Here is a 22018-nt window from a genome sequence, read left to right on the forward strand (position 1 = left end):
ACCATTTCTAAAATAGGCTGATTCATGTATTTAAGTCGTATCTCATCGGGTGTTTCTTTGCGCCTCTTAAGGAGCATGAACAATTGGAGGTGTTTCGCCTGAGTCACTGCCCGGATCTCAAACGTCAGAGGGCGTGATTGGATCCATTATTCATAGGGGCAAAGGTATAGATACTTGATAGCCTCATTAAAAAACGCGACTGTGAACTATACCGCTCCTCAAAAACGCTTTAGTCAGCACGTGAGTGCGTGCATCAAAAGTACCTGTACAAGGCTCTGCGCAAGCCTCAGGCAACACCAAGAGCTTCAGGCAGTCCAAAAGAGGCTTAGCGCGAGACCTGCTGCCAGCCGTTCTCAAGTCCAGATTCTTTCAGGCTTCCCCCGACTTTCTCGCCTTAACCACGACAAACTTTGCCTACAACACAAAGTCATCACATCGCGCGTCGGGCATCGCGCGCAACTTATCGAAAAAGCTCATCGACCGACATTGACCGATTGACGACATCGCCGACCGCGATTTTTCGAGTTTCTGCGACTTACGAGGTGGCGGCGACGGGGGAGACCAGCCTGAGGTTCACCTAGGCCCGGTTGGCCAGGACAGGCGTTGCGGTTCATCGCTATCCAGCAATCGCATTTGAGTGCTCATATCATCGATACTTTCAGCCTTGCGCTTTTAACAACTTACTTAATCGCAAACTTTTGCACCTTTCTTCAGCATTTTCGCGTTTACTTACGTTCTGGCGCGCTTTCAGACCTCTACTCTCGCTTCTCGCTCCTTGCTACTCCACGTCAGAACAATCACCAATCGCCACCATGGCTAACCTTTACTTCACCCACTCGAGCGCTCCGCTCAAGACAGTGGAAGAGATTCAATTCGGTTTGATGTCTCCTGAAGAGATCAAGAATATGAGTGTCTGTCACATCGTTTACCCCGAAACCATGGACGAGAACAAGACAAAACCTCGTGATGGTGGTCTCAACGATCTGCTTCTAGGTTCGATCGACAGATCGTTCCGATGCAAGACCTGCACACAAGCCATGGGCGAGTGTCCCGGTCACTTCGGCCACATCGAGCTGGCCAAGCCCGTCTACCATCCTGGATTTATCAAGAAAGTCAAGAAGATCCTGGAGATTGTTTGCCACAATTGTAGCAAAGTGCTAGCCGACTCTGTTCGTCTCACTACTGTCTGACGCTATTAGACCTTTGTACGCTAACCTCCTACTCAGAGAGATCCCGAGTTCGCTGCAGCCATCAACACTCGAGATCCTAAAGTTCGATTCCACCGAGTGTGGGAAGCTTGCAAGAAGAAAAAGCGATGTGAAAACGACGAGCCGAAACAAAAAGATGACGAATTTGCTGCGACGCTCAAGACTGGCCCCTTGGAAGGCCATGGCGGCTGTGGTAACGTTCAACCCGCTGTTCGACAAGGTGCTCTGCAACTCAAGGCCGCTTTCGAAGTTACAGTTGACGAGGATGGCCAAAAGACGAAGAAGAAGGAGACGATACCCATCACACCCGAGACCGCTCACGGCATTTTGAGAAGGATTTCTGAGGAAGATCTAGTTAACATGGGTCTCAACTCAGACTACGCTCGTCCCGAATGGATGGTTCTTACCGTCCTTCCTGTGCCACCACCTCCTGTCCGTCCTAGTATTTCTATGGACGGCACTGGAACTGGTATGCGCAACGAAGATGATTTGACCTACAAGCTGGGTGATATCATTCGCGCCAACGGAAACGTGAAGCAGGCTATTCGTGAGGGATCGCCCCAGCACATTGCTAGAGATTTTGAAGAGCTGCTGCAATATCACGTTGCCACGTACATGGATAACGATATTGCTGGCCAACCTCGTGCCCTGCAAAAGAGCGGTCGACCTGTCAAGGCTATTCGAGCCCGTCTAAAGGGTAAGGAAGGTCGTCTCCGAGGTAACTTGATGGGTAAGCGTGTCGATTTCTCTGCACGTACCGTCATTACTGGTGATGCCAACCTTTCCCTCCATGAGGTCGGTGTGCCTCGTAGCATCGCCCGAACCCTTACTTATCCCGAGACTGTCACTCCTTACAACATCGAGAAGCTGCATCAACTTGTTGAGAACGGACCCAACGAACACCCCGGTGCCCAGTATGTTGTTCGACCAGATGGTTCTCGAATTGACTTGCGACATCACCGACGTGCTGGAGCAATCTCACTGGAGTATGGATGGAAGGTAGAGCGTCATCTGATGACTGGTGATTACATCATCTTCAACCGTCAACCGTCTTTGCACAAGGAGTCTATGATGGGTCATCGTGTCCGTGTTATGCCTTACTCCACCTTCCGTCTCAACCTGTCTGTTACTTCTCCTTACAACGCCGATTTTGACGGTGACGAGATGAACCTTCACGTCCCGCAGAGTGAAGAGACACGTGCCGAGGTCAAGGAGCTTTGTCTAGTCCCTCTCAACATTGTATCTCCCCAGAAGAACGGCCCCCTCATGGGTATTGTCCAGGACTCTCTCGCTGGAGCCTACAAGATGTGCCGTCGAGATGTTTTCCTCACCAAGGAGCAGATCATGAACTGCATGCTTTGGGTCCCTAACTGGGATGGTGTCATTCCCCAGCCAGCTATTTACAAGCCCCGCCCTCGCTGGACTGGTAAGCAGCTCATCAGCATGGTTATCCCTAAGGAGGTTACCATTTTCAACGGTACCGACTCTGGCGAAAGTGCCCCTCTTAAGGACGAGGGTCTCTTGATTCAGGCCGGTCAATTGATGTATGGCCTTCTTACAAAGAAGAGTGTTGGTGCTTCTGCCGGCGGTATTGTGCATATCAGCTACAATGAGTTGGGACCCGAGGGTGCCATGGCTTTCCTGAACGGAGTGCAGCAAGTTGTCACATACTGGCTTCTACAGAACGGTCACAGTATTGGTATCGGTGACACGATTCCCGATGCGGTGACCATCGCCAAGGTTCAGGCGCACATTGACGATGAGAAGGCCGAGGTCGCTCGCTTGACGGCGATGGCTACTGCCAACGAGCTTGAGGCTCTGCCTGGTATGAACGTTCGAGCGACTTTCGAAAACAAGGTCTCTATGGCTCTCAACCAGGCCCGTGACAAGGCTGGTACCACAACACAGAAGAGTTTGAAGGATTCAAACAATGCTGTCACCATGGCTTCTTCAGGTTCCAAGGGTTCTTCTATCAACATTTCGCAAATGACTGCGCTTGTCGGTCAACAAATCGTCGAAGGAAAGCGCATTCCCTTTGGTTTCAAGTATCGTACTCTGCCTCATTTCACCAAGGATGATTATTCTCCCGAAGCCCGTGGTTTCGTCGAGAACTCTTACCTACGTGGTCTTACCCCTAGCGAGTTTTTCTTCCACGCCATGGCTGGTCGAGAAGGTCTCATTGATACTGCGGTCAAGACTGCTGAAACTGGTTACATTCAGCGACGATTGGTCAAGGCTCTTGAAGACCTTTCTGCGCGCTACGATGGTACTGTTCGTAATTCTCTGGGCGACATTGTTCAATTCCTTTATGGCGAAGACGGTCTCGATGCTATGATCATTGAGAATCAGAAGCTGGGAATTCTCAACATGTCGAATACCGCTTTCGAGAAGAAGTACCGTCTCGATCTCGCTAACCCTCCTGAGTGGTTCAAGCATGATTATGAATTCGGTAATGAGTTGACTGGTGACAGGCCTTCTATGGCCCTCCTTGATGAGGAATGGGAGAGATTGGTGCATGATCGCACTCGGATCCGAGCAATCAACCGCGCGAAGGGCAATGAGGAAATGATGCAGCTCCCACTGAATATTACTCGCATTATCGAGTCAGCGAAGCGCGTCTTTAATGTCAAAGCCAATGACCGAAGTAACTTGCGACCTTCGGACGTCATCCCAGCAGTGCAAAACATGCTGGACAACATGAAGATTGTCCGCGGAACCGACCCAATCTCATTGGAGGCTGACGCGAACGCCTCCATTCTCTTCAAGGGACTGTTGCGTTCTCGACTTGCTTTCAAGGAAGTCGTCAAGGAGCACCGACTAAACAGGCTGGCTTTCGACCATATTCTGGGCGAACTTCAAAACAGATGGGACCGTGCTTTCGTCAACCCTGGTGAAATGGTTGGTGTTTTGGCTGCCCAGTCCATTGGTGAGCCTGCCACTCAGATGACACTGAACACCTTCCATTTCGCTGGTGTGTCTTCCAAGAACGTCACCCTGGGTGTGCCTCGTCTCAAAGAAATTCTCAACTTGGCCAAGAACATCAAGACTCCTAGCATGGCTGTGTACCTAAACACACCTCTTGCTAAGCAAGAGCAAGCCAAGAAGCTGCGAAGTATGGTCGAATACACCAACCTTCGCTCTGTCACTTCAGTCACTGAGATCTACTATGACCCCAACGTTACCGAGACAAACATTCCTGAGGATTTGGACATGGTCGAATCTTACTACATGATTCCCGACGAAAGCGTTGATCCCACTGCCAACCAGTCGCGATGGCTTCTACGTATCACCCTCGATCGACAGAAGCTTCTCGACAAGGAGATCAAGATTGATGACGTTGCTCAGCGCATCAAGGAGGAGTATCCCACCGATCTGGCGGTCATTTTCAGTGACAACAACGCCGATGAGCAAGTTATTCGCATCCGAACCATTCACACTGGTGATAAGGACGATGATGGCGACGGTGGCCGAATGGAAGATGACGTTATGCTAAAGCGCCTGGAAGCCCATCTTTTGGATACGCTTACTCTCCGTGGTGTCCCTGGCATCGAACGTGCTTTCTTGACCAAGGGAACTAAGCTTAGCGAAGACGACGATGGAGCGTTGCTTGCCATTAAAGACGACCCTCGCTGCACACAATGGTACTTGGATACCAGTGGTACTGCTCTCCGTGACGTGTTGGCTGTGGATGGTGTCGACGCGACTCGAACATACACCAACGATCTTTACCAGATTGTTGAGGTGTTTGGTATTGAGGCTGCTCGTTCGGCCCTTGCAAAGGAGTTGACAAACGTGTTGGCCTTTGATGGTTCTTACGTCAACCATCGTCATATTGCTCTCCTTGTAGACGTGATGACCTACAGGGGTGTCATCTCTGCTGTCACACGACACGGAATCAACCGAGCTGATACTGGTGCTCTGATGCGTTGTTCGTTCGAGGAAACCGTCGAGATTCTGCTTGAAGCTGCGGCGACAGGTGAATTGGATGACTGCCGTGGTATCTCTGAAAACGTCATGCTTGGACAGATGGCGCCAATGGGTACTGGTAACTTTGACGTTCTTCTGGATCCTAAGATGCTCGAGACTGTCATCTCGGACAACTCTCGCATGGGCTTGATGGCAGGCATGCCTACAAAGAGTGGAGATATCGAGGGAGCTGCTACTCCTTACGACACGGGTTCTCCCATGGCGGATTCGGGTTACCTGAGCATGAGTTCTCCTGCTGCTGGAAACTTCTCTCCTATCCAGGGAGCCGGATCGGACACGCCTGCTGGCTTCGATACCGTATATGGTGGTGGTAGCGTTGGCTTTGGCGGTACCACTCCTATGAGCCCGTACAACCGTGGAGCGGCCAGTCCCTTCAGCAGTACTTCGCCGACGTCACCATTCAGTTACTCACCCACGTCGCCCAACATGGGATACTCGCCCACTTCACCTCTTATCGATGGCGGTGGCATGGGTCGATATGGACCGACATCACCGTCTTTCAGCCCATCGTCACCATCATTCTCGCCCACCTCGCCCATGTTACGGCCTACCAGCCCAGCCAGCCCAAGCTACAGCCCGACGTCACCAAGCTACTCGCCTACTTCGCCGTCGTCTCCCCGACACTACTCGCCTACATCACCGGCGCAGTTCAACTCTCCCACTTCTCCCAGCTACTCCCCGGCAAGCCCCAACTACAGCCCGACGTCGCCCAACGTGCATGGTGCTGGCGGCCCAACCTCGCCATCTTACTCCCCAGCATCTCCCTCCTGGTCGCCGACATCTCCTGAAGCTTACTCGCCAACGAGTCCAACCTTCCAGAGAAGTCCTACGACTCAGCAGTCGCCTACCAGCCCAAGTTACTCGCCTACATCGCCTGCTTTCTCTCCCCGCACGCCGGGCCCGGGAACGTCTGGAAACCAATAGTAAGTTGTTACTTGTATCTGCATGACTAGCAAACTAACAATGCCATAGCTCTCCTAACTCGCCCTCAAACGATTAATATTTGTGATTGAATAATGCATACGTGGCACAGGTTGTCATTTCGGTTTTCACGGTTCTTGGTAGGGGTTTTATTTTTTAAAGCATGATAGATCCGCAAAAGAAGTTGTTAGGAATTATACAATAAACGAGAAAATACAAAACCACATCGAGTTGGAGGAAAGAGATGAAGTGTTTCGTCTAATCTGACGGGGCCGACCAAGCAAGCAAGCACGTGGCCGCCTGACCTGACGAAGAAGAAAAAAGAAATTGAGAACTAGGGCCTTTGATTTTAATAGCTGCTTGATTTTGGTGTACACTAGCGAAGGGGGTCAGCGAGGAAAGGGGAAAGGCGAGACGCAACGAGATATCGGATGACGATCTAGATTGGAATCAATACTTGACCATACAGCAGTTGCTTTACCAAGTAGACTATGAAATTGAATTGGCTTATTCGCCCTGTCATTTTCTCATTTACTGGGGCTTGTGACTTGGGGAGATGGTGTTATAATGTCTCTTGTTGGTGAAGCCTGATCACGATTTATTGCATAAATATAAAGATTATATAGCAAACATAATACATGAGTTATTTTAAAAGACAGATGATATATTGTTTGGATTACAATGGTGAGTATTTTGTGTAGGTAGTACGAAATGTATGACTAGCAGCCTCAACACCACGATGGCGTCTGACATGGGAGTTTCTGCGGTAGAGTCGGCAGACAGAAAGACGTCGAACCCACCAGAAAGATAAGCTTATGCATTACAGCATATTAGTCCAGTAGTGAGTACACAATGGATTTTGGTAATGATGAAGGTGAAGCGCTCCACTCAGAAAGAAGCCTGCATGGTTCGGTTATTTAGGTGCGTGGGCTGAAGCCCGTCTGCTTGCAGTGGTGGAGAGACAAGCTGCGACAAGTAGATCAAGAACAAGAGAGAAGATACAGGAGTAGGGTATTGCGTGGATGACACAGGTAGGGAATGGGGAAGAAGGGAAAAGGAGAAGCGTGGCATCCATCCATGACGGGAGTTCCCCACGATCTGCAAAGCTTTGACATTTTGAACCAGGCTCTCAGCTTTCTCCTGTTTCCTTATCTATGTTGTGAGCAGTGGAGCTGATAGTGTAACAATATGTCGGTATAATAAGTGTGTACCATGATGGTCAACTTGGTGGAGCGGCATCGAGACCCAACTCGGACAAAGACCGTGTCAAGTCAAGATCTCTGCCAGATTGACTGCTGTCATTTACACATGTACAAAAATAAACGAAAACAAAAGAACAGGGTAAAATATGCAAGACCGGTCCGTATGTGGTTGAGCGGAAGAATTACAAGAAACGCCCCCCACGCACTGCAGTCTCAGTTGTACCAGAAAGATCCAAGTCTGCTGCAGTAGCGAGCGAGTAAGAAGGAGGTTGTATAAAACACGGCATAACTAGGTTCTCAAACGCGAGGCGGCAATCGTTGATAATTGTCAAAAAAAGAAAGGAAAGGGCAAAAAATAGTGTACCTGTCGATAATATGTTATGATTTTGTCAAGCATCCTTTTTGGGGGAACCAACCAATCATGGTCTAAATAGAACCGGATGGACAAACCGGTGGTGGTCACATCAAGAATAGAACCTTATGTAGGGACATTATTAATTCCAGGGGGGTTGTTTTCGTTTCTGTTTCTGATAGTCTCAGACGATCAAACGAAAAAAGTGGCAAAAAATAGCATAGAATCACAAGGCATGATTCTCAGCTTTGTCTCAAGCAAAGATTCGTAACCAAGACGCGACAACGGTATGACATAGACCATAGATAATAGTGGTACATGCTTATTACTAACTTGTAGATCGAAGAGGAGAGGAGTAGCAGAAGCGGGACAGGCGGGACATGCCTGTGTTAGTTTCGCATTAATGTGACGATACTCTAGAAGTTTGTGTAGATTCGGTGATACGGAAGGCCGGGGTACCCCAGGGGGGTGGGCGATTAAGTTGGTGGGTATGAACTAACTATCAAGAAGCATGTGTCTGTATAAGCGACCTAAGATATGAGAGAGGAAGAGAGATGAGACCTGGGGGGAGGAGGATGAAAGCATAAAGAGGACGTCTTCCCTCTTGGTTTTGTCTATTGTTTGTCTCTATCTATCAACTCATTCAACACCAACAGCAAGAACTATAACACCTCTCATCTCACAACAACAACTCTCGACTCTACTCAACTCAACTCTACCAAAATGTCTGACCTTCCTCCTCAAAACTTCCTCCCTCTCACTCCTCCTCCCAAGTCATCCTTCCTCTCACTCGCACCGGCTACATCTCCTTCATACCCTCAGAAGCCCGCCGTCCGCTCCCACACTCGTCCTGCTGCCGAGCGACGAGCATCAGTCGAGTCCAGCGCCAGCTCCAGCTCCGGCTCCAACAACAGCTACCGCATCCTCAAGCTCGGACCTGTTCACTGGGGCGAGCACGCCGACGACCACAAGCACGACTTCCACGATATCGTTCTTCACTAAATCAAATGTGAAATGATTGAAATGAATGAACATGTTTTTTGTTTATGGGCAAAGCGCAGCGATCATCTCTTATACTCAGGATTCAAATTGCAATTTTCTTTTTATCAAACATCAACGTCAGGGAAAACAAAGGATACCACAGATTACAATTGGGAAAAAGCAAAAAACACGCTACCAAGAAGCGGGATAAAATAAAAACAACAGTATCAACCACCCAAAAAAAAAAAAAAAACTACATGGGGGGTCGGTTGAGTGAATGAGCAAGCAAGCAAGCAGGGCTTCAGCTATCGCTCTCGGTTGAAAGGAACAGGAAGAAGAAAAATGAGACTAGGATTAGGAATAAGCCAACTTTCCAGGCAATTTCTTGCTAAATTCAATACTACTATTTCTCTCCTGCCTATTTGTCTTTGTTCTGTGCTCTTGATCAGTAAAGAATAATTACTCTACTCTCGTCTATTTGGACACGGGCTGTAGCTTGGCTTGGCTGTCTTGGTCTACAGTCGGCACATGGAAGCACATCTTGATAGCGGCGAATCCATCAATTCCAGCCCTTTCCGGATAAAGTAAAGAGCGATGATCGAATATCTGCAAGTGAAGCAATGATGAAGATCAATTGCTAGTGTCCCCTTCTCACTCGGTACTGATAACTTGCCGTTGCTGTGTTGTGCTGTACAAAACAGCGGTATAGACTACTCCAAGCAAGGCTGGCCTATCACCTGACGTATTGGCAACACGGGCACTGCCCATCTATTCTCTTCGGTGTTATTATTTGGTGTAAAGATAGCAGAGAGAGTGAGAGAGTGAGTGGGTTACTGTTTCTGTGTACAATTCATAATGGTGTTGGTTTCATACGCTACACACCCACAAGCTCTCAATCCTCTGGCATCACCCGGCATCTCATAAATTCTAGACCGATCATGTGCCCAGTCCAATGCAAGATAGTCCAGATAGCGTCGCATTACATAGAAACAAAAAAAAAAAAAACGAGCCATGAATAGCCGGAGCAGGCCGACTATATCTTCGGCCCAAAACATCTTCTGTTAAGCATACGACCCAATCAGATGTCTGGTTTTTCTTCCAGGTAGTCTTCTTGGTCAGGGATCAGCTTCTGATTCAGATTTCTTCTTGGGTAACACTTTCGGGAGGTGACCGAGAACGTGCATGACGACAATGTCGACATGGGTTTTTCTTTTTCGATTTTTTATTGCCGATTATTTCTGTCTGTCTTGTCTCATGTCTAATTGGAATAGACCTTGTCCTTTTGTGAGACAGATACATAGTCAAGAGCACACAGCATAAGCCGATCATAGGGGCGGAGGCATGCCACAGCTTTAAGTTAGCTTGTGTTATAGTTATGCCACACTGTCACAGACCTGACGAGATGTGCGTCTCTCTTCTTTCGTAGTGATGGTACAGTGGGAAACCATCTTGAAAACAATGCAATCAAGGAACCAACCGTCATTCAGCTTATCACACAAACACCATCTCTGGGGGTTGATAGCCCAATCCATGAAGCTCTAGATTCCAGACTAATTGCGGGGAAAAGGAATGCCACCTCCCAGCTTCACACCTCAAAAGAAGTTAAAAGTCAATTCCAAAACAAATCATGAGACACCAAAAGACGTCATTTCTCATTTAAAGCTCGAGCTCGAGCTCTCTGTTGCACGCGTGACCTTGTCTGTCCCCCGTCTGTGCGGTGATGGCTCGGGGTTCCGACTCGCCAGGCCAAGCAAACCTCGGGGATATCAAGGCTTTGGAAAGGCAAGAATAGCCTTGTTTCAGTGGATAATGAATGAATGGATGGATGAATGCCTCTGTGTATCCCGCTTGCGATTGAGACATAGAAACCGTGAAATAAGATTCGAGCTGTAGCGAGATGACGGCCAACACCGAGATGTTCGGTCTGACAGCATTGCCAAGACGGCACACCAGATGCTCATCTCACTTTGATCTACCAATGCTGGTCTCTCAGCTTCTTCCGTCTTGCGTATCAAAGACAGAGACTGCAAAGTACTGTCAGACTGATGCACACACTCTTTGCTTGCAGAAAGCCACTGCACATCCCGGCTTGGGTGCCGCCTCTCTCCGTCCATAACGAGCGCCGCCACGTAGCCGTGCAATGTACAAACACACCCTCAGTTGCTATCAGATGTGCCACAAAACCAAAGAGATCAGCTCGATCATCCTTTGACCATGATCTGATCTGGTCTGGTATTGGATGGCATTCACCACTTCTTCTCTGTTCCAATGACAGTAATCTCCTTCCTCTCCGGATCCACCAGCCGGATTATTTCTCGCCACTCAATCTCGACATGCCGTTCTCGTTTCCTTCCCGGACCCGGATCTCCACTTTCCGCTCCGCAACCTCCGGCGTGGAACCGACACCACGTCTTTGAATGCCGCGCGTCTACCCACAACTGCGCTGATACAAGGTATGGGTCTGCCAGTACTCGTAGTAGACCTTCTAGTGGCGGTCGAGAGAACATGTGAATATCCTTCTCTTGCTTCGCAGAGTGGAGGTACACCGTTGCTCTCGGTTCAGCGGGAGTGCGCACCCAGATGGTGAGATAGTCCATCCTGCCCTGCACCGCCAACTCTGTCAGCACCGGCACAATATCCGATCCGAGCCACCCTCTCAGACGGTCAATCCTTAGCTCCATCCTCGCGATTCTGCGCAGCGCACCTGGCGTCGTGAGCAGAGTTGCTCGGCCGGGAAGTCTCTCGTCGGCCCCGGGCGGTGCATCCTGCAACTCCCTGCGTATGTGCTGTGAATGAGGGCCTGTTGCGTCCAGTAAAAACTGGTTTCCTGCGTATAAAAGCGGCGTGGCGATGGCATATAGTGCTGGGTGGGAGAGCAGAATAGGTAGAGGGTTGATGGGCGACGGAGTACAAGGACAGAGATGAATAGGCGTGGAACTTGTGACAAGCGGTTTAAGTATGAGACTGAGGATATCCACGGGCAATTCGAGGAGGTTGAGCTTGAATGAGTTCATTTCGGAGTTAAGCTGAGATGATAATGATGATGATTAGATCTTGGTGTTGAGATAGGTACATTTGCTGAGCGGTTTCAAGAGGTGCTGCATGATGTTGTTCAGCATTCAAATAACCGTGTTAAAATTCCCCAAGCTTCGTCCAATATTGAAATGATTCTGTTGCGAACCATGGCGGAATCTGAAGCTACCCTTGTTGTGTTGTAAAGAGCAGGTTGAATCCTCAGGTGGCGGTTGCATCTCCATCTCCCATCGCCATCGTATATAAGTGGGTCCTTTCTGTAATGCTTCTAGAAACCTGTCTGAGTGTTCAAGGCAGGCGCTCTTGTATTAGATAAGATAAAAGGTAAGAGGTGCCATTTTGATGATTATATTCAAAACTAGGTAGGTATTCTAAGATCTATATTGATATCCCAAATCTTACTAAATCTGAAGATGCTCTTATCCAGCTTATGCAGAGTCATTTGTCTTAATTGCATCCCACTCTGCAAGCATCGCCTGGCTATGTGAGAGAAATTTGACATCTCCAGGCTAGAAACATGTCCTATGTAGAACATATCTACTGTTGCGACTCTTCCGAATGCCTAAGGTAAGGCTCGGGGGTTATCGCTCACTAAGAGCGAGATCCGTGAAACAACTTTGCTGCCATGGACGTGCCTCTTTCAACAAAATCTTGTCTTTACAAGGGAACACATATAAAAAGAAATATTAGTTAAGTCTAGATAGTTCAGGATGGTTGTGAGACAAGAATCAAGGATATAAAATACATTCGCGGTCTCGATAACTTCTCCGGTTGTTTGAGAAGCAGCTACACTAAACGGACATCTGTGCAGCACAAACGCTGTATCTGGGAGTTAGAATCTCGAGAAGACAAATATTTGTCGGAATCTAAAAGCTGTACCATCTTTCTTGTACTCTCATGACTCAGTGTCGAGAGAAATTATCCAGCCGGGCACGATACTCATGATACGCCCCGGACGACCTACCTGCAGCTTCTCCATGATAAATTAGTCTTGTTATCCATCAACCTGGTCTTGAGATACAACCCTAGTATTTGAAGCCGAGATAGCTACTCTCAGTCTGGAATGATGACTCTTGTTTGTTTGCCATCAAATGGGGTCATCTTCTACCACCTTACGTTGTCGCTTCATTGCAAGTTTTAGCCAAAGTCGTTGTGTACCATCAGATCATACTACTAATATTTCGCACCGAAAGACAAAAAAGCCTCACCCAAAAAGATCGAGTGTTTGTTTGTGAGTTGCCTCGTGTACCCTAGAAATGCCTCCGGGGTAGCAAGCCGATTTATTCTTTACCCTATCCTTTCAATAGCACAATATTTAAGATATCGTTAGCCTGTGAAGTACCGGAAGCAATGACAGATATATCATCGAACTATGTGGCAGTTGTTGCTGAGAAACCTCACCATATACAACAACTTGTTCTGCCGGGTTCCCTCATTGCATGCAAGTTTCGATTTCAGTTCCAGTTACAATCCCAGTCTGATCTCACGAATACTCAGTAGAAATAAAATGAAGAAACCTGGAAACTCCTTTGCTAAACATGAGGATCTGAGACTTAAAGCCAACCGTTGGCCTCTCGAAGATGCAGCGACCTTACAAAACGATGATCTCCCAGTATGAATTGGCGATAGCATTATCATCGAGGATTGAGCAAATTAATGGTACAAGATAAATTAAGAGACAGATATAATTTCATGAGAATAACCGTATACAGATTACTTGACTGGATATTCACTTCCTCGTCAATATCTAGGGTAGCCCCCAGATCTCTACTAAAGACAAGAGAAGACAAGACACAAAGTTCTATAAAATCTCATTGAACCTGAATTTTCAATCTACGGGCAAAGGAAAGAGAGAAACAGAACAAGATCCATTCAGCGACCAAAAACCGTGGGGACAGAGACCGGTGTGTGCAATCGCTGCAATACCTCGACGTCACTGCGGGATAAAAGGCAACATGAAAGTATGAACCTTGCCAAGCTGAGAGACATGAACGGTCATAAAATCGGAGTAGCAGGCATAAACTATCATATGATTGAACCAGGTTTGACAGATGTGATATCGAATGTGAAATTAGTGTATGATGTGGTCCGTCGTCGTCCTGTGCGACTGATGGCTACGTCGCGGGGACTGTTTATCCCAGTTTCTTTCGCGTCTATACTCTATTGCCTTGTTTGTCTTACAGAGACTCTTTGGGAACCCTTTGACGCCATGTCGTCTTTAGGTTGCGACCAGGGCTGAGCAATACGCGTCGGTCAGCCAATTAGAGCAACTTCTAAGCGCCGCCGTTACAACAACCTGTCGCTAAACCCTACGGACCCTGGGACTGTCCCAGTAACTTGGTGCTTGAAACCCATTTTCTAAGTTTACTAATTAATACCATTTGCTCATCATAGACGCGCACTTGCGCGGTCTCAACTGTTCTTCCATTTCAGAAGCGAATCTGGCGCAACATGGTGGGCTTGCTGCGGCAGCATATCTCAGCCCCAGAAGAAAGGGTTGGCGGAAACTGAACAAGGAGAACCTGGATGCTTTCTGATAGGGGCTGCATGTTTTCCAGTGGGCCGTGCCGTGCCGTTGTCAATAATGGTCAAAGCTATCATGAACACTCGGTTCGGCAAATTTGATGGTGTGTGTGTAAGTAAGTATCAAGGGCTGCACTACCATCACTCTGATCACCAACAAGAGCGTGAGTTTACGTCTACTAGTTCAGGCATTCATATGTCACCGGGAAAACACAAGTTTCCTGCATATGACCATGTTGATAGCGACTGATATGCTCTGGAGACAAAGGCCCCCAGTTGCGCCAATATCAAGACGAGTCTGTGTGCGTGTATGCACGTCGGCAAATATGTCTTTTCCGTATTAGGTAGGGAACCAACAACTAATACAAGGGCTAGGTGTGATGAGCATATAATGATGAGTATAAGTGAAGCTAGTGTTGTCTGTGCCGTCTCGTGCCTCGATATCAGTCGAGGGGTGAGAAATTGGGAATTACCGAAACTGTACTGCTCCCTTCTGCGTCCGTCCATCTCGATTGAGCTTTCAGTCGTGACTCAGATTCATTTCTTGGGACCACTTTCTATGCAACTTGTTGGGCTGTTGTCGGATGATGGGGGAGTCGTTGGATGATCTCAATTAAGTTTGCAACTCGTATTACACTCACCCGAAGGAGGTCCAAGTTGGAAGGTGCAATGCAGGTAGAATACAATATCAATCACTTGACTGATACGCCATGTGCCAGGGTATTTCACCTGGGTCTGGAAAGAGGTGGACGCACAGGTGCATGATAATGGCTGCGTGTCGTCACTCCAAAGTCAGGCCGCGGCCGACCGAACATATAGCATGTACATATGACTGTAGAACTTTCTCATCGAGTTCTAGTAGAACTGGGGGCTGTGGTAGGTGTTGGGTCGCATAAGAGGCTACATGAGGCTTTCCGATGAGAAGATCCCAGGGCGGTAGGTGAAAGCCAAACCAACACTTGCGGCTAAGACTTCAAGGGGCTCCCAACACCGAGAAGTGGGCGGTCAGACTCGTGGAAGGGATCACAACTCTAGTCCCTAGGAAAGGTTCGGAGCAAGACTTGCCAAGGGTTAGGGAGAGTGTGATGGTGGAAGTTTGCTGCATGCTGATCTAGTGTATTGTCCACATGATGCTGGACTCCGGGAGCTCATCCGGCAAGTAAAGTACCAAGGAGATACGCAAGGTTCACGAGGTATTTGCCGCAAAAAAGCAACCCAACGCAGCCCAAAAAGACTCAGTTCGTCAAGTATAACAACGGACAAGGGGCGTAGACGCAGACGCAGACCTAGGCGCAGGCGCAGGCAGACGCAGAAGCAGAAGCGAAAGGAGTCGTAGGCGCAGTAGTAGCGGAGTTTGTCTCGTACAAAGTGGATCAGACGAGGATAAAGGCAGTCCAAACCAACAACCGCGTCGTAAAAGCGCCCCTGAAGCCAGAATGTCAAGTCGATGTTGTGGACTATTGCTGTGGTGGGTTGATGGATGAGGCGCGTTGCCTTGGACTGATTGATGTGAAGACAGGTCAGGTACAGCCGCGCGCCATCACACCCAACCTGAGCTGCAGGAAGCTGCAGGGATCATAGCTGTCCACCCAGAATGCGAAACAGGGGTATCGTTCTCATTAGCACTGTGATGAACGTGGGGCATCAGGCTGACTGCACAGTGTGAATATCAACAAGGTTTCACGCAAAGCAACAACCTCCAAGCGCCTCTTGACAGGGGTTGCACCTGCCATGGCTAGGCTCGACCCAATCACAGCAAAGCAGTTCTTTGTAGTAGGAAAGAACTGATCGAGTTGAAGCCATCGGACCTGCTTTAGCAGGAACGATGGAAGGATTGGATAAATCAGCCACTGCAAAGTAAGTACCGTGGGAAGGTGTTGGGCAACTGCAAGGTACACGGCTTTTCAGTTGATCAAATCAGCCTACGACGGCAGTTATGATTTTTCCGCTTAACCAACAGGTTTAATGAGGTCGTCTTTATCGTGTCCTATCATGTCGATAATGTCCCGTCTCGGCATCCATCATACCTAGGTACCTCAACGCAAAGTCAAATCACACACCCCGCAGCTTTTCTGTGATGATCCCAAGACCCAGAATGGACAAACAAGCATACAAAGTAGACTATTGCCTGGATATGGTATGATATGGCACAGCACAGCATGGAGCAGAGCGGGATAGTGCAACGCAGAGAGTACAGCTCCGTCACACTTGTCAATATCAAAAACGGTATGGCTGAGCACAACCATGTGTGACAAACCTCGGTCGTCGTGCATCGAGTCATGCAGCAACGCGGAATTGTATGAAGCCATCCCGACTACATATCATTCGTTTCCGCATGTACTGTCTAATAGTCAAGAGCCAGGCGTAGATAATGCCATTTGTGGGGTATAGAGCAAAGAGACATGGACCAGAATCAGGAATCATGCCTGTTTATATGGAGTCGGTACGAGTACAACACTACTAGATATGCAGTTGGTTGCGTGGATTCGCGCTTCACTTGATGATCGCTGCAGATACTGCTAGTATCAGGAACAGCAGATATACGCTTCTACTCACGTTCACGCTCTTGTTGGTGTGCCTTCGGCGGCCCGCGCGCATGAGCTGGCCCGCCTACCCGCGTGGAAACCTTCCGAGTGTCGTCTTGATGAAGTGAACAGTACAAAAGAGCAAACGCGTTAGTTTCACCCGCAATGTCAATCTCGGCAAAAAAGGGGTTTATCACTACACGCGCGGATTTTTGCTCACATGGGTTGGTAACATTGTAACATTACAAGATTAACCCCCAATGGTGTTGAGAGATGGCCAAAGCCGAGAGGCTGACGCCAATACTGCACGCTTTCTTTGTTCGCACTCGAACAGGGATAGTCCCTTATCCTTGGACTCTTTCAACCCCAGAACGACCCTACATTCTGTGGACTATCTAATCTACAAGGGGATTAACCGTCTTCCTCGCGGATCATGTGCAACATCCGCTGGCTCCACAAGGCGTCTAACGCCTCTCGCGTCTTAGCTTAGCCAAAGGACAAGGGATGATGACAGAAACCCTACCAACAGACACTTTCAGGAAGAAATTTTCCTCAAGATGTTCCGTGAGACAAGCTTTGGGGTGACCATTTCGGGTTCTGAGAGTAACCCGTAAGCAATACTCGTCCCTCCACCAGGGTCATCCGGTCTTTTGCCAGCTATTCAACATGGGCCCAAAGTTGGGCCTCTTGTCATATTTCGCCATATAACTTTACTAAAGTACTCTTCTTACCATACATGCCCTTTTTGTACTAGATTAGGACAAGTATCATGTTTCTTTATGATGGCCCTAGCAGGGTATGGAGATCTGAGGGTCCGCATTCATTAATCAGTAGGGCAAGTTCTGTGGCGTCATGACACAAATCACACAGCACACGCCGTTGTTATCGGTTGAATGAATTGGACGGGATTCGACAGCGGGAGAGGTATTGAGAAGAGGGTGGGCAGGAGAACACACTTGTCACGCCCATGTGGCAGCTGCAAAAAAAGGAGAAGTTCGGCAAATTCCTCCCAACTGCTCTTGAGCTCAGACGTTGGACATATAGCAACTCTGGTGGGACCTAGAACGAGTTTTGGCGTTCATGATGTTCAGTCCGTGTACTAGCAAGGGAGCTTAAGATCTTTGCTGCATGGTTTCGATTGCGGCTACGGACATGCTCTCGACATCAGCTACTGAGGACCCACGCCTCGACCTTTAAGGTGATAAGTAGAAACTGAGCACCGAGTTCAAAGCACGATGTACAGTCTCCGACAGCATCACATAATAGCTACTCCCAGCTGCCATATGATGCAGCCATTACGCTCACGAACGGTAGTCAGTCTTGAGCAAAACAAGCTGATGGCCACGGTCACATAAAGAGATCGAGGCAGCTGGCCGGTCTGGATGCGGCCACAACGTTGAGTACAAATTGAAAGATGCATGATGGTGGTCACCCCTCAATGCAAAAGAATATCCGTGAAGTGTGGGTGCACGATGCCCCATCATACAGAGTGCCCCATTGAACCGAGCAAGGCTCGCACACCTCGGGCTACAAGGAAAAATCCGACGAGGAAAGACGAGACATCTCTTGTTCCTTTGCTCGAGACAAAATATGCCAAACCTGAGCTCACATCAATTCTGCCTCGATTGGCTCCAGTAATTTAGTGGAGATTCTTGATCTCAGAGATCAGGACAACGGCGAATACACACTCTCCTTTACCAGACACGCTGGGAGAGAAATTACAGCGAGAGAAAGTTGCTAGAGCTCGAGCAAGCAAGCTCCAATATGGTTGGTCTTGTTTAAAGCCCCTTTGTGGACTGATGTACCTTGACGTAAGTTGACCCTTGGACCAGCCCGCCAACAGAGCGTGGTGTTGCGGCACACAAACCAAACTGCTACCTGATTTGGAGCTCGGAAGTGATAATTCACTTGAACAAGTTGATTGTCTCATTTTCCAGAAACCCCTTCGTCTGGTTTTTGCAGTTTGTTTGCGGGGACCCGACGTGAGAGCAAGGGCCGAGAAGAAAGAGGAGCGAGTGCCTAACAGCACCAACGCACACCCCTCTTCCAAGCCTCACCCCCTGGCCGGCCCAGGACCAACTGACTAGGTAGTCAACCAACCATCCTACCTATCTAAGCAACCCAGCTCCTGGTCTTCAACACCGAGCAAGTGCGAACAGGACCAACAATCGATTTTCCTTGCCATCATTGTGAGGGTTATTTCGACTTTGACATTGTGGGATCACCAAGACACCTGCGCACATCACATAGTGTCATGGATAGCAAACTGCCTTGCTCTATCATAGTCGTTACCAAATCCTCGGGACAGTTTCACCAGCTATATAAAGGCCAAGGACATCTGGCTTTGTTTCAATCATCACAGCTCACACTCAGACTCAGATTCCAACACAGACTCAGCAGCAATTCACTGTCATCACTTGAACCATCTATACAGATTCCCTCCACTCAAGCCTCTCAGCTTCAATCTCAACGCTTTCTTGGTGTCGAACCTGACCTAGTCTACCACGGCAGCCAGCCTATTTTACCCACAAGATACACAAAGCCACACCCGTCGGCACTTGTGCAACCAAATACTCTTACAAACTTTTCGGATCACGGCTGTGAACTATCTGACGTTTACTGAGAGTAACTTCGGTTGTCAACCCAAGACTATCCTCGCACAAAAGCAAACGGTCTTTATATATATTGAAGCGTCAAGGCAATTCCTTGCTTCAGTACATTGACATTCGTCTCAACGCACCTTACACACTTTTTTTTACACTTGAAACTTTCAGCAAACATGTGCCAGTGGAGGACTACTCAGATCTGGAGTTCGTGCGGCTGCAGTCACGTTGACTATACTCAGCAGCCCGGCACTACTTGCCGATGCATGGCCAACATCACCGACCAGGGCACCACGAGATGGGAAGGATACTGCAACCGTCCTGAGTGCCGTAACCCTCCTCGGGCCTCTTAGTAGGTTGGTATTTGAGTTCCCTTTTTGCAACGAGCCTCTGGGTAACAATTGGCTAATCCGTGTCTATTAACAGCGATCCACGCTACCCTCGAAGAAAGGGGGAGAAATTATGAGTGGAAAAGTCGAGACGGGGCAGAAACATGTCGTTGATGGAGGTTTCCTATGTCTTTCTTAACTCATAGTTTGCTTGAATCCCTAGATGGACCGTTGTATCCCTGGAGTTGTTTGGCAACAAACTTGAACTCCCAGAACAGCACAGACGAGAGAGGATGATACAGTCAGTCATTTCCGAATTTCTTAGGTGGAGCAGAGTTTCTTTCTGGGGATGTTTACCATTTATGTTTCTTCTACATTTATCTATCTACTCTCATTGATAGTTTCAATTGCATTTTATTTTATTATATCTTATTCCATCCTACCCCTTGAGTCAGTCGTCCATACCTCTCAAGGTTGCTAGATATCTAGAGACGTCTTTGTTGGATAAGCATTGCAAAGAGGAGTGTGGTTGTGAGGGGTGTATGTAGTAAGAGACGGGGATCCCATGTCGCTGTGGATAGGCGAGATTTCAAGGGACTGGGGTCGTCTCGCTTACTCTGTTAACCTTTTTATTTTTTACTTGGTGGACAAATGAATGGCCTCTGAGTGTTGTTGTCGATGTTGTCATTATGATTGCTCGTACTATATTGAATGTTCCACTGCCCTTGAAAAGGTCTGATCTGGACCGTGGTTCGACTCAATCCTTGGCTTGAAGTTGGATTAAGTTGAGTTAGATAGCCCCCACTCAACCTTGTGGCCCTATCTGCGACCGCCTACGCCACGCTACGCCACGACGGTTCACCATGGCGGCCATAGGGATGGCCCTATCGAAAGCCACAGCCAACACGGCGATGACCCAACAGAGAGGGAAATGTTTCATCTAATTTGTTCTTACAGCCTCAATGTGGATTAATTATAAGAAGAAAACGCCCCGTGGATGTTTGAGAATACCTATGACTGCTAGACAAGAAATCACAGCCTCAGCAAGAACCATAATAAATGCTCCGTGTAAGTCAGGTCGATGATGTATGCAGCTGTTGCCAACACCATACGTTGCACTGCGCTATGCTCAGGTCTTGCATCAGAGACCTACTACTGGAACAGCTCCAATGGGAAACGTTCCTTTTTTGTTTCTTTTGCTGCCGGACTGTCGAAGGAAGGAAAAGAAAGACACGGCAAGCCAAGGCAGAGTTGATTGAAGCTGGAGCTGAGCTGAATCTGGCCGAATCTCGACAAGCCTGTCATGTCGTTTAGTTTAAGCGCCCAGTATCGCACGTACCCTCTTTGTCTAAGCTAGTGCCGATTGACTAACTGGAATTGAATATGAATCATCGGTTCATCAAGTCGGTGTGGGTTAAAATACTACATAACTATTCCCGTTGATTCTCTCTCTTTTTTCTGCCACACACAATGATGGCGTCTTCCTTTCTGTCTTCTCGTAGCTGAGGCTGGCTGCCTGACTGGCTGGGCTACCCCTGGCTCTGAGCCCTGTTACTGTTGCTGTTGGTGGAGTTGCAAAACAAGTGGGTGACATATTTACTTGCAGACGTTACGCATCATGTGACCCTGTTGCTGCTGTTACCAGGATGGGCCTCAAAATTATGAATAGTTTAAGTTGACTTGCTTTTACATGGCTTGCCTAAAACAAGTTAACCTAAACTTGACTAAGTGCTACCTTACGATGGTTATTCACTCAACCCTTTTTTTGCATTTGTGTTACATACGCTGGGACCTTTGGGAAGAGAGATGAGATGTCATACGTTATTTCCGACACCGATCTGATAATGCAAACTAACCCATTCTGATCAAGTAGAGTGCCTGTCAACATTGAACCACTTACAAAGAGATCCCCAACCTTGAATTGATAAATCGCTCAATTACCAATCAAAAACCCATGGTCATTCTTTCCATATTGCTATTCTGACTGTTATACCCGTCAGTTGAACATGGTACAAATAACAGTCCCTTCAACTTTGTCTGCCCCGAATCCGTCGTGACATGGTAGCACCCGCACGACTCAGGAAAAAAGTCTCCGGCTCGTAAATACAGTGCAACTCATCAAATGTTGGTATCCATCGTGACAGTTCGCATTATGGCATATTGCTTGGACTAATTGCCGTTGGCTTGTCCTTCCGCTCCCATGCGGTCCGTACATGACGTGTCGTGTGTTATAGCGGCCTGCGGCATGATGAGTATTTTCTTTTGTAGATATCTCCGTCTTGATAATGGCTTGGTATACGTAGATGTAATTTTATGCCCTTTTTGGGGTGGACCGACATTCACTTGTGAGATGA

General features: G+C 48.1%; 6 protein-coding genes across 6 annotated transcripts; 5 read left to right on the plus strand and 1 right to left on the minus strand.

Annotated features, from left to right (window-relative positions):
- Positions 1-812: 812 nt before the first annotated feature.
- On the plus strand, positions 813-6195 carry FGSG_00916 (DNA-directed RNA polymerase II largest subunit; the record flags this gene model as incomplete). The annotated part of the gene is made up of 3 exons (XM_011318349.1): positions 813-1169; positions 1227-6118; positions 6168-6195. The coding sequence occupies 3 exons, from the start codon at positions 813-815 to the stop codon at positions 6193-6195; spliced, it is 5277 nt and encodes a 1758-aa protein (XP_011316651.1).
- A 2121-nt stretch (positions 6196-8316) lies between these two features.
- FGSG_00917 (uncharacterized protein) lies at positions 8317-9026 on the plus strand. The gene has a single exon (XM_011318350.1). The coding sequence runs from the start codon at positions 8394-8396 to the stop codon at positions 8670-8672; it is 279 nt and encodes a 92-aa protein (XP_011316652.1). The 5' UTR covers positions 8317-8393; the 3' UTR covers positions 8673-9026.
- A 1871-nt stretch (positions 9027-10897) lies between these two features.
- FGSG_00918 (uncharacterized protein) lies at positions 10898-11415 on the minus strand (the record flags this gene model as incomplete). Its single annotated transcript, XM_011318351.1, has 2 exons — positions 10898-11254; positions 11356-11415. The coding sequence occupies 2 exons, from the start codon at positions 11413-11415 to the stop codon at positions 10898-10900; spliced, it is 417 nt and encodes a 138-aa protein (XP_011316653.1).
- Positions 11416-13191: 1776 nt separating this feature from the next.
- Positions 13192-13923, plus strand: FGSG_11857 (uncharacterized protein; the record flags this gene model as incomplete). Its single annotated transcript, XM_011318352.1, has 3 exons — positions 13192-13296; positions 13436-13588; positions 13663-13923. The coding sequence occupies 3 exons, from the start codon at positions 13192-13194 to the stop codon at positions 13921-13923; spliced, it is 519 nt and encodes a 172-aa protein (XP_011316654.1).
- A 212-nt stretch (positions 13924-14135) lies between these two features.
- On the plus strand, positions 14136-14814 carry FGSG_00919 (uncharacterized protein; the record flags this gene model as incomplete). The annotated part of the gene is made up of 4 exons (XM_011318353.1): positions 14136-14138; positions 14336-14371; positions 14451-14509; positions 14583-14814. 4 exons carry the CDS (start codon positions 14136-14138, stop codon positions 14812-14814), a joined length of 330 nt encoding a protein of 109 aa, XP_011316655.1.
- A 4697-nt stretch (positions 14815-19511) lies between these two features.
- FGSG_11858 (uncharacterized protein) lies at positions 19512-19801 on the plus strand (the record flags this gene model as incomplete). The annotated part of the gene is made up of 2 exons (XM_011318354.1): positions 19512-19687; positions 19762-19801. The coding sequence occupies 2 exons, from the start codon at positions 19512-19514 to the stop codon at positions 19799-19801; spliced, it is 216 nt and encodes a 71-aa protein (XP_011316656.1).
- Between the last annotated feature and the right edge of the window lie 2217 nt (positions 19802-22018).

Source organism: Fusarium graminearum, chromosome 1 (genome assembly GCF_000240135.3).
Source record: "Fusarium graminearum PH-1 chromosome 1, whole genome shotgun sequence".
NCBI lineage: Eukaryota > Fungi > Ascomycota > Sordariomycetes > Hypocreales > Nectriaceae > Fusarium > Fusarium graminearum.

Bases quoted from the DNA above. Each gene is read 5' to 3' on its own strand.
- FGSG_00917 (XM_011318350.1), top strand. From the start codon at position 8,394: ATGTCTGACCTTCCTCCTCAAAACTTCCTCCCTCTCACTCCTCCTCCC.